Below are 12,234 nucleotides of genomic sequence, written 5' to 3' on the forward strand. Positions count from 1 at the left end.
AACGCGAAGGCGCACAATAAAAGGAGAGGCGCTCTAGGTTATTACCTTTGGATCATATTTTAATCAACCGTCGTGGCATACATGCGCGTCTATATTCAAAACAGTTTGAGCTGCAGCCGATCCAAAGCGAGTGAACAGCAGGTTGATTTCTCAAAAGCTCTCATAGGTTTCTACGTTTTCATCACGATGGAAAAAATTTGTCAAGGTTTTTATTTCCTTCCGCCATTCAAAACCGTCTTCGTTTGTGGCGGTAAATTTAAAATTCGAAATGATTCACTTGCCAACGCGTATATAATATTAACACAGTGTAATTTACATTTGAGCTTAAACCAAGGGGCGGAGCCTACCAACCGTGTTATTGCTTGACGACAGCTGACAAAGAGTCACACTGCCTGTCAGCATGAGTGACAGGCAAGTGGAAGCTTTTTTTACTTTATTGAGCATTTGAAATAACAAGAAAAAGACATGACCGAAATTTGACACCTTCCTCTTGAAGTCACTGAACCTCCAGAATTGCGCACGCAGAGCACAAGTCTCACATCCGGGACCTTCTTGAGACCAAGTTTCATTTTTATTTAATGATGAACCTTTTTTTGCTTTTTATCCTCAAGAGAGAAAACAATTGTTCAAATGCACCTGCTTATTCAAAAATTCAAATTATGGTTCAACAAAATACTATTTGTTGAAATGCAACCGATGACAGTGTAATCGGTTGCATTTCTAAATGTAATGATGAGGATAATTTTAAAATCGTTACAATTTAGCTGTCAGACTTTCTGAAAGATAGGCTTCATATATATGACGTAACACTACCGCCGCGGTTAAAGCACACGCTGTCCATAGAGATGGTGTGACGACTCCTAAAATAGGGGCGCTAAGAAGAACACAGGCAAAAGGAAATAGCACAACCAAAATATGCTCACTATGTACACTGCTGTTAATAAAGACTTCGTCGCTCTTGACTCTAAAATCGACCGTGGTGGAATATTTAGTTGAGAAACTGACGAAAGTTGAGCTTCAATCCCTAAATAGGGGGCGAGAAGAGGGCGAGAGGCGGGATTGTTATAATGAACGGGACACGGGAATCGGCGATTTTGAAGAGCGGGATACGGGAAATAGTCACTTTAACGAACCGAGAACCGAGATGGCCGTTGACGAGAATTTATGAAGAAATTGATCCTCTCAGTCATGAAAAGCGCCAGGTGCGCAAACTCTTAAGCATTCAAGAGGCAGTCGGGCCGCTTAGCGACACTCTTCAGTAATTGCGCGGGAATGAAACGAAGTTGCTAATTTATCAAAAATTCTTAATGGCCCACAAGGTAGCGTGGCATCTAAGACTGCTGCGTCAATTGAAATATTGCGACTTAAGGCGATTTAAGGCGACTATGGGCGACTTAAGGCTACATAAGGCCACATAAGGTGACTTAAGGCGACTTAAAGCGATTTCTTATATGACTGAAGTGATAAAACCAAAGTTAGTAACAGTCTCTCCATAAACTTTAAAAATATCAACAGAAACCCTCGCAATAAACACAGTAGTCATTTTGGTTACTTCTGTATGCTTACAAGTCACCCTATTCTAAAATATACAGATTTCAAATCCATTTAGCCAAAAAAAAAACTTAGAAAGAATTACCATAAAAGTTATTGTTTAGTTATACAGTCAAAGCTAGTGAATAAACAGCCAGGAAACCAAGTTAGCTAAAAATGTTCAAACAGAATTAACACAACAGTTATTGTTAAATTATACAGTCAAAGCTAGTGAATAAATAGCTAGGAAAACATCATGGGTTATATGCCCAACATCAAACAAACCTATCAAAAATATACACATAGTTCCTTTGCAAATTTTTAATTTAAGAAAAGATACATGATTTGTATAAAACTATCAATAAATTTTCCACAAAATTAAAAAAAACTAACTTGATTATTTACGTGTATTAATTATTTCACAAAGCTTCACAAATTATAAAAATTGTTATCTTGATAAACTTGACTCCCATATTTTTGGCACTGTCAATTTAGGCATGAAAGTTTGGCATGCCTTTCCAACAGCATCCAAAATTGCTCAGTCCTTTTTAGGGACCCAACCAACTTGTTGCTCTCCTGCCTAGTAAGACAAAACTTCCCAATACCATACTGAGAACCATATGCTAAGGTCCTTCGTAGAAATACTTCCTTTCCAGTCTTTCCAACTACTTTTCACAACGAAATTCTACAAACTTATAACTGGCTCTCTAGTCTCAGCCATTTTAATTCTCCCAGTAACCTTTGCGCTGCTAACTAGTTTCCATGCTTACCGCGAAAATTCAAGCTCTCTCGCCAAGTACGCTCTTACTATCTGCTATTACCGAACATTTACTTTACTTTACTTCGAATTGTGTCTTTCGGTAATACAAGCAGCTAATCAGTCAATACACACAAGGCAGACTTTTTCTTTGGGCCGTGGATTGGAAAGAATGCAGGCCAAAATGATAATCTACTCCAAGAGGGAAAAGCAAGTGCGTGGTGTTTTCATTGAAGCAGTCGCTCACAGTTCCTCCTAATCTCTGGATTTTGTCAACAAGTAGTTTGTGGTATGCCTTTAATTTACAAACTTTTTGGTAAGAAAAATAAAATTCCAGGCCATAGAGGAAGTTGGATGACTTAGCAGATACAAAACATTAAATACGCGAATACAACCAACGCGTTATAGTTAGCGCTACAATGTAATGGGTGGTTTAAGCGATCTATTTTCCCGGGTCAACTTTAGTTCAAACTGTTAATAAATTATTAAACAACACTGAAATGCGAGAACAATCTAACTTTTACCTTTAGCCGCAATCTGCTGTATCACGTAGGTAGATGACATCAGTTCTGTTATCACAATTTTAACGATCAACAACCGTGACACGCAAGAGCTTGTAAGTTTATTTCAATGTTTTTATTATTATTTAAGTTTTCTCATTTGCAGCCAAGTTATGCTAAACTTGTAGAAAGAAATGTTTTTTTCCTTTGTTCGCTGCTTCAATGCGTTCCCGAGCAGTTCTTCATGTGATACTTTTCCTGGAATATTTGTATTGTCCAGGGCCCCGATGTCTGGCTTACAGTCAAAACTTCGATGCACTGTCCATTTTGATACATTAGATGCCTGATTTTCCTCACTGAAACCAAAATAAAGACTTCATTGTCTTATATTTCCATTAAACACAATGGTTTCTTTTCGGCAGAATAGATAAAGACCAGTAAAAACTTGTCGATAAAATATTCCAATTCAAGGGTGACAAAATGTCCTCTCATCTTGCGGCATCGTATAGCGCATTGGTATACTACATATCAATTATAAAGCAGTTGGTAAACTTGGTAACACAATCAATTTGAAGATATTTCATTACAACATTGTAGATCTTGAAGATTTTTTGTTTTATTTGACAATGCCAAAGTATGATGACATGATCAGTCAGTAAAATCTTCATGTTAGGCAGCAGTATTATGCTTTTTCAAAGGTCTAATATTTCCTGTTTATGTCTTTATTCCTGTACTATAATATAGGCTGTTAAGTAACAAATTTAAAAATGTATGGCCGTTAACATTAATCATTCAGAGTGAGGTAACCATTAACTGTTAAGTTCACATTTAAAATTATCAAGTTGTGATGGATGTTTTAGGATGATTGAAGTTTCACTAACATTAAATACCAAAATATTGAGTAGTGATTCAAAATGACATTCTTTTGGTTATTAGGAATGTTCTGTTTTTTGTGGAGGCTGATACAATGTTCAGTCAGCTCAGAGGAAAATAAGCTTTTCTAGATCACACATTAATTTCAGATCGCCTAGTGAAACTTTCAGAGTGAATTATTTTGAAGTTTTTTGATGATTTTTCTTTTCTTTTTCTTTTTTTTTTTTGCACAGATAAATTGGTTATTTCTCTGTACACTTGTCAGCAGGCTCGCGTGCGTGTTGTCACGGGAAAAAACTAAGTCACGCGATCAAATATGACTGGCGGCCATGTTTGTTGTAAAAGGCTCGGCTTAGAAGGGGCTCATGTGTGTTGATCATCAAACTGACGAAAATGAAATTTACAAAAAGACCATCAAAGTCTCAAGATAGATAAATATTTACGCCTTTAGTAGGTTTGTTGAGCTACAAAGGTTTAAGGTCTTTCTATTTTGTTTTATCATGATGATCCGGAACTTTAGGTTTGAATTGATTTTATATTTAGTATTTACTGATGATAATATACAGTATCAACCTTTTGATCAACTTGTTCATCATGAAATTTAGTTGAAACAGATGGCTGTTTTATTAAGAAAATAGAAGAGTATACATTGTCACGTTTCCTACATCAGGATTGTCTATATGTAGGAATTACCCATACCAGCACAGGGGCTAGACAGGTGAATGACTATTTTCACACGGGGTTTCCATGTATATGGAAGCCATTGCCCACCTAAAAATAACTCATAGTTCATTGCAAGGTTTCCTCCCCTCTCAACCAGTACCCATATTTACATTTGGAAGAGGTGAGGCACTTTGAGCTTACAGTTTCTTGCCCAAGAACACAATGCAATGACCAAAACTGGACTGCCTAATGATGAGTCCAGTGCACCAACCATTCTGCCACCATGCCTCCTCCTCTGATACTTATGATTGAAGTGGAGTGAATGGGGTCAATTGGAAAGGTTGGAACCCTTATAACATTGCGTAACCAATAGCGACTTAAGGCAACTTAATGCGACTTAAGGTGACTTCAGACGACTTAAGGCGACTTAAGTTCCCAAAGTAGACCTGAAACGGTTGAACCGAATAAAACACGACCTAAATTTTGAACACACTATCTAGCGATGAAAATGGTCTCCGTATGAAGAAACTATACCTCTGGCCTCGGTTTTTCAAATGCTGGATACCGCTTTTCCGCCGGATAAATTGCTAACCAGCTGATAGGTGTTAACAAAACATTCTATTCTTTCCGCTGTATGGCAATTTATCCAATGGACAGCGTTATCCGGCCTTCGAACAACCGAGGCTTTTTCTAAACCACTTTTAAAAAAATTTCTAACCAGTTTTCAAATAAGATAAATATAAGATAGTATCAAGAGCTTAAGGTGTACTAAGGTGCTGTTAAGCGATATGACACACTCATATTTTACAATCTTTCTTTCACGAGACGTGGAAAACGCATTTGCAAAATCGTTTTAGTTTCACGGGGTTCACGACTAATCATGTTTTCTAGATAAGTTCTGACAAACGTTTACCATCATACGACTAAAACTGCGGACACTGATCTACGGACTAATATTGTTCCCATGTGACATCTAAAGTCCCCTAGTACACGTGTGGTAGACAGCTGAGCGGTGGCCATCTATGGGGTGCTTACTTTCTACATTTAAGACAGAAGAAAGCGTTTCATTGGCTGGGTGCTAGCTTTAGCCTCTCTTCAGACTGATTATAACTTTCCATGGCGACGTTTCCTCCAGGTTTGTCATTAGCATCAGCATCATTAGGTAACACAACATTTCTGTTTTTTCTCTTCCTCTTCAAACTAAAATAAATAGATTGAAGAATAGCTTCACATTGATAATTCAAATCTCTTGATTTTTATTTGAATTTACGTGGTAAGGAGACAATGGAGGGAGCTGTACCCTTAAATGTGGAGCCTTTGTCTCCAAATCATACAGCTCAGGCTCAAGACATAGCTGGAGTTATAGTGTTATACCTTTGGGAGCGTACGTTGCCCTAGCAGAACCTCTTTAAAATCGTTATTACATACAAGCACCGGAAAACTGTCAGGAAAGCTTGAAAAAATGCAAGGGGATTGCCTGGTATCCCAGTCTGGGGGAGAACTGGTACACAATAATGAAAATAAAAGTAAAAATAAAACCAGTAATAATAATAATAACAATAAGAGTAATAATGATAATAATGATATTGACATCCCACGAGACGGTTTGGAATGTTTGGTTTTTGTGAAGAAAGGAAAGTCCAAGAACTCCGAGGAAAACCCTCAGAGCAAGGACAAGAACCAACAATAAACTCAACCCACATGTGACACCAGATCCAGGATAAGAGGTTTTGGCGCTAAGAATTGTTATATTGACTTACCATCTGCAAACGATAATGACAACGATCACGAATACAACCACTCCTCCCACGCTAGCACCAATTATAATCCACATACAGGATTTGGCATCCGGTTCTTCTGTTCCTACAGATGGTAAAGAAAACCAACACCAAAAGGAAAGATTAAACTTAAGTTCCCTCAAAAGCAGTGCGAAATAAATATAAATCTCGATAACAGATATCGAAAAATCAATGTGGCGACAAGCCATATAATAGTCATTAAAGTAAAATTAATACTTATTGATAACATATGCTTTAAACCATCATTTTTCTAAAGGATGCAAGGGATGAAGGGCCATTGATCTCAAAACTTAGAGAGTTAGAAAACTTTAAACCTTTAAAGAAAGCGGAAAACTGCGGAATATTTGTTTTACATAACGGTGGACAAAAAGAGTTTGCATGCCCTGTGTTTTAGCCGTGGATTTGGTTGTTTCTCATGGGTACGTTTTCAAATTTTCGAAGGTGGACAGGTTTTTTTAAATAAGACTATGAACTGACATAACTGTACCAAGTGAATGCCTTGAAATTTAAGTAAGTTAAGTTTCTTGAAAATAGGATCTATGTGTGCCTCATATTTGGACTTGTTTATTCTCCTAATTACACGTTTTCGCAAAATTACAACTCTACGAAGATAATAATTATATAAAATAATTAAGATATGAAAGTGTTATTAAGTTATAAAGCACGCGAAGAGAGAATTTGAAGATGATAAAAACTAGATCTAAAGATTGTATACCAACGGATTTTGATATTTTGTAAATGGCTTGAGGTCAGATAAAAATACTAAATGGTTGCCATCTGCTTCTGTATATAGATCAGTTTTTTTATATATGTTTTACCTCCAGTATTGTTACTTGTAGTGGACGGCTTTGTTGTGTCCGCTAAAAAAAATGAGGAAAAAATGGAAAAATATGCAATTACATGGCAACATAATTATCATAGAGCTTCAATACATTTAGCCATGTATGGTTTATACGATGTTTAAAATAGAACCATAGTATATGCGAACTTTTGTAAATCCAATTCTCGCGCGAAAAGACCTCATGTTCTAAGTTCCTGGTTTTTTTTTTTTTTATTATTTCTCTGGGGTGATGTCGGTCCTTACACATTGAGGATGCTTCTGTTGGTCTTGTCGCTACCAAATAACATCAAAATTAACACTAAGATGTGAATTTTTATTTTAATATCACTGATGACGGTACTTACCTGTAGTAGGCGGCCCCACTGTGCTCGCTGGAAAAATGAGGAAAAAATGGAAAAATATGTAATTACATGGCAACATAATTATCATAGGGCTTCAATACATTTAGCCGTGTATGGATTATATGATTTGTAAAATAGAACCATAGTATATTCGAACTTTTTAAATCCAGTTTTCACTCAAAAAGACTTTTAAATTCCTGGGTTTTTTGTTTGTTTGTTTGTTTTTTTTCATTTCCAAGATTATCTTTTTTTTATTTTTATTATTTTTCTGGTTTTGAAGTCGGTAATCACGCATTGAAGGTGAAAAACGGAGATGGCAGTGAATTATGACGCTGAAAACGATAAGAGCCATGAAGCTTATAAACGCATCACATCATAGAAGTTTTACGCATACCTACATACACGAAACTTAAGGATAGTAAGACATTCATGGAACATTCAGACATCATTTGAAATTTTCATCTCAAAACAAAGAGTCTTGTGCGTGCATGTTTTTCTCTGGTCAAACGTGCAGTTCTAAATGAATGCTGATTGTCGGAGTACCATTTAAATTGTAGATTTGAGTGGAATTGGGCTCTGGGGAAGACTCAGGAAGCTTCATGGACGAATAAACAGCTGATGAACTTGGAATAACGTAGGTAGAAGACGGCTGTTCAGTAAACATACTTGAAGCACGGCTGCTACAAGGACTGGCTAATGTAATGTGAGAAGTCATCAAAGGAGTTGAAGAACCTTCCACAACCACAGAAGTAGTAGAATAATTTTGACTTTGTGTCGTATTGGCGGAAGTCGTCGAAACACTCACCAACTGCGAAGACGAAATACTTCCAGATACTAAAAAATACAGAGTTGAATGGAAAAGACAAGCTAAATCAAAAAGGATGTCTTGACTGGATTTGGTAAGTTAAAATATCGAGCATGTAAAATATATGGAGTACCTCGTTTTAACTAATTTTGACTTAAAGTGCAGCACCTTCTAAGTGAAAGCTTCACCGCTGATCATCTCGATTTCGAAGAGCAACAAAGGAATGGAACAAACTAAGTGTGGATCTCAAACGGATTACTAGTGTCAAAAACTTCAAGCGTTCCCTTTTTAAAATAATTTTTAAATAATCAAATTCTTGCGCAATTATTCATGTAAATTTTAAAAGCTGTATATAACTACAATTTATAATTTTATTTTGCGATGTACAAAGGCTTTATTACAATCAATATTGTTACAACTATTGCTATTAGTTTGTTTTGTCTTTTTTTGAGGGCCATTAGGTCATCAGTTTTCTTACTGTCGATTGTTTCTCTCATAAATAAAGTCCTACCTACCTAACGTTTCGAACTAACCTGACTTGAATTTACATGAATAGCCAACAGATCACTTTTTTCTATCCCACTCATTGTTTTAGAAAGCTTTGGATAAAATTCCGTAATTTAGCCATGATTAGAAATTTTGTCTTTATAGAAAACATGACCTTTAAGACACGCGAGGTTGCCTGACAGCCGTGAAAGGTTCTTGTCAGTAATTCGATCGGAGAAGCTGTTAAAATAGTCTGACAAAAGTTTATTAGCATAGTCTGAGTTTTGAACCCAAATTTTAATCTGTATAAGATGTCATTTACCTCTTCTTCGCTTTACAGATATATTTCATTCGCTCTATTTTACGTCATTGCTCAAGGCCTCCAATTAATTCATGAATAGAAGACAAACGAAGTAAACTTCCAGTATTCTTATTTTCCGGCATAAAAAAACACCGCACTATTAACGGCTGACTCTAACACATCTGCCTCTGTCTTTATTTAACATATGATCCTTTTAATTATTTATACTTTTACAGTCATGATGTAGTGAAACTAGTTCTACCAGAGAAACATTATGTCGACAACAATAACAATTAGATTGTTTTGACTGTCCACGGGCCCATATTTTATTTGGTTATGTTCTGCCTAGCATAATCAATATATAGTTATAACTTGCGTTTACCTAATCAATGCAACAGTTCTTAAACGGGATCGATCGATGCTTGTTGTTCTTCAGTAGCATTTGAAAAAAACAACATCGCAGTAAGGATGAGGCCTTCAACTGAATGCTGTTTAAAGAAGCCTTAATGCTTCCGAATCCAATTTAGGCCTGAATTTCTCAGGATTCGTTCAACAGGCCCCATTAGAACTTCCATAGTGTTAAATGAATGAGAAATATATATATATGTATATCAGTTTTTTTTTTTTGCGACGTAAAAGTTTACGTATCACAAAAAGAGCTTATCACAATTTACTAAGTACACTCCAGTATCACTTTTGCGTAATTTAGTTCTTCGATCGATCAAATAACAAACGCCGCTGCTTCTGAATGAAACGAACCTTAAAATGTGTTCTCTCCTTTTTATAAGAACCGTTGTCTGTTTCTTCCTTTTATCCGGCTCCTAAAACACGGTTGTTTTGAACAATCTTATGCCTTCAAACCCTATTTTCACAGTACAAGAAGTTGACACTTATATACCTCGATTAAACAAGCGTTTCTTGAAGCCATCTTTAATTGACATGTTTGCAAGCCTGTCGAGTAACCTTAAACCTTGACGTTTTTCAACGGATACCTACAATTAAGTTTGGCCTTGACTAAACTTCGTTTCATCAAATATTAGAAGGCGAGAAGGTTGACTTACCTTTATGGAAAATGATAAAAAGAATCAAAACACAACACGCGCTTTGCCTCATACTTTCAAGTTAAGGGTCTTACCACTTTCTCGCTACATTCGCTTGATCACGCGAACTACAAACAAGGTTACTAGGCAACTTTGAAGGTCTCTTGAGAATTACGAAACGGTAAAAAAACTGTCTATGAAAACAATTTTTCAGTCGTAGTTTTCAGTCGGAAAATACTTTAGAACAAAAATACAAAGCATTTTTCTGATTTATTCGATGGAAAACTTTTTTTATCAATGTTACGAGACGTGTATACCTTGGTGACAACGCAATGTTTATGAATGAGCGTCTGTTTGGGAACACTTCCGTTTTTTTCTGAGGAACCGACGCGCCCTGTTTTCTGTCACTTATGACTAAGAACGGTTTGACGTGATTTGGTGATTGCGAAAGATCTCAGCAGGATGTATGTCGCATGAAAGTCACAGCTTCCTCCCTCTTATCACCGGCAACCTAAACTCGATATAAGATCACATTTGTACTCTGTAAAATATTTATGTCGCCTAACAGCAAACGGAAACAGGAAACGGTCGTGCTCGATAAAAAAAAAAAAAAAATCAAGGGATTTCGTTTAAGGTAATTATAGCTTAACTCACTCCAAGCTCTTATTTCTGTGTCTTCGAGGTATCGGAACTGAAGAAACGTTTTCCACAGGAAAAGTCCTCGCTAGATTCGATTCTTTTGACGAGAGGGGTGGGTTGGGATGAGTCCGCCTGTTTTATTAACTTTACTGGCCGGGTACTTCGGATCAGACGATCGATAGTTTCGTTCAAATTAGATAAGTGAGCGTAAACATGTTTTTTTTTTCTTGTTTTATACTCATATTTTACTCTTGTTTTCTATCTTCACTTATGTTTGAGACGGTAATGTCTTTCAAGCGTTTCACAAATACAAATTGAATTGCAAAGCCTTCAGAGTCTGTTAGTCAGAAAAGGTCGACTTACATTAAATACCTTGAAGTGAAGAAATCATTCGACACAATTAATATACCATGGTGATCATGACTAAAAGAACACAAAGGATGCGATTTACAGTCGGCATGTGGTAGTTCTCACTTAGAAGAAAGCCGGAATCTAGGCTATTATTTTTACATAATTTGCGACCTAAGGTATAATTCGAATCCCTTAATCTGCTTAATTAGTAAGGTTTTTAGGCCGATTTCACCGACTTGCAAACCCATCAATTCACCTTCTTATACTATTTTTTATACATGTATACGCCATCAAAATGGTTCTCTCATTATTATGCGCCAAAGAAGAATGGACTGCATCTCTAATTTACTCTGATGAAGGTCGAAGAGATAAACGAAAGTCAAAAAAGGTCGTTTCCATTTTATCACTAAATATACTGTTGCAAATAGTGTGCCAAGCTGTTCTCCATCTTGTCAAATTTGTTCTTTCTTTATTGGCTCTAGATTTATCGCTTTTTATCTCATCCCATGTGCGAGTATATGTCAAAAAGCGTTCGAGTCTTTTAAGCAGTTCGGACACAAAGCGAGAAAGGTCATATACACAATAGGAATAACAAACTCCAAGGCCGGTTACAGAAGAAAAAACCTACGCGAGTCTGGATGGTTATAGCGACGAGGAAATTATAATGAGCGTGTCCTGAGCGTTTGCAGTATGTGTGTTTTCAATTCCGTTCCAACGCAACTCGTTTTTAAAATATGGGGCAAAATATTTACCGCAACCCGTCAGTAAAAACGTGTGCATGTATCAGCCTGGTTAAAAAGAGTAGAAGTCACTTTGAGCAAGCTTCGCTCTCTGTCGAATGCGGAAGTCGTTATTACAAGCTTTTTTTTTTATCTCACGTCTGACCACTGCCAAAAGGTAAAGAATCCCTACGCTAGCCAAATATACGTAAAAATCACCTACCTCGATTTAAAATTGCGAGTAAAAGTATTGCATGAAAAGCTCTCTGCATGTTGCGAACGTGATACATTGCAGTATGGATTGCTTCCACAAAATTAATTTGACGGTTGATCTGACCTTACGTAAAAAGGTACGAAAGCTAGACGGTTCAAGTTTCAGTAAACAACGGATTTCGACGACTGGTTTATATTTATAGTTGTTGATAACAGTTAGTTTACCGCTTGACAGCCAGTTATTATCAAATTCATCTAGAACACGAAAGTTCACCACTTCTCCAAGGGGTTTGAATATTTAAATTATCTGATGTCTGATAATTTGGTTCAATCAGATGTGAGTCCGATAATAGTGACACACTCAATTTGATTGCAT

General features: G+C 36.5%; 1 protein-coding gene across 6 annotated transcripts; it reads right to left on the reverse strand.

The window, feature by feature from the left end:
• Positions 1-4,260: 4,260 nt before the first annotated feature.
• LOC149049082 (uncharacterized) lies at positions 4,261-12,029 on the reverse strand. Of its 6 annotated transcripts, none has more exons than XM_089199275.1 (6): positions 11,869-12,029; positions 7,971-8,138; positions 7,308-7,334; positions 6,941-6,982; positions 6,084-6,186; positions 4,261-5,523 (listed from the first exon to the last, which is right to left on the reverse strand). In XM_089199275.1, the coding sequence occupies exons 1-6, from the start codon at positions 11,933-11,935 to the stop codon at positions 5,388-5,390; spliced, it is 543 nt and encodes a 180-aa protein (XP_089055401.1). In that variant the 5' UTR covers positions 11,936-12,029; the 3' UTR covers positions 4,261-5,387. The 6 variants fall into 6 exon arrangements, with proteins under 6 accessions (XP_089055401.1, XP_089055398.1, XP_089055400.1 ...); XM_089199272.1 differs by having other exon boundaries at positions 7,848-8,138; positions 11,869-12,028; XM_089199274.1 differs by lacking the exon at positions 11,869-12,029 and adding an exon at positions 9,958-10,284.
• Between the last annotated feature and the right edge of the window lie 205 nt (positions 12,030-12,234).

The sequence above is a fragment of the Pocillopora damicornis genome, chromosome 3 (genome assembly GCF_964200805.1).
Source record: "Pocillopora damicornis chromosome 3, jaPocDami1.2, whole genome shotgun sequence".
NCBI classification, from domain to species: Eukaryota; Metazoa; Cnidaria; class Anthozoa; order Scleractinia; family Pocilloporidae; genus Pocillopora; species Pocillopora damicornis.

What these genes read in the sequence shown, in the direction of transcription:
- LOC149049082 (XM_089199272.1), bottom strand. Translation starts at nt 11,935, where the DNA reads ATGTATCACGTTCGCAACATGCAGAGAGCTTTTCATGCAATACTTTTA. An exon ending in TACAAGTAACAATACTGGAG is followed by an intron (nt 6,187 to 6,940) that starts GTAAAACATATA and finishes TACCATCTGTAG; the next exon opens with GAACAGAAGAACCGGATGCC. An exon ending in GTCATTATCGTTTGCAGATG is followed by an intron (nt 5,524 to 6,083) that starts GTAAGTCAATAT and finishes TATTTATTTTAG; the next exon opens with TTTGAAGAGGAAGAGAAAAA.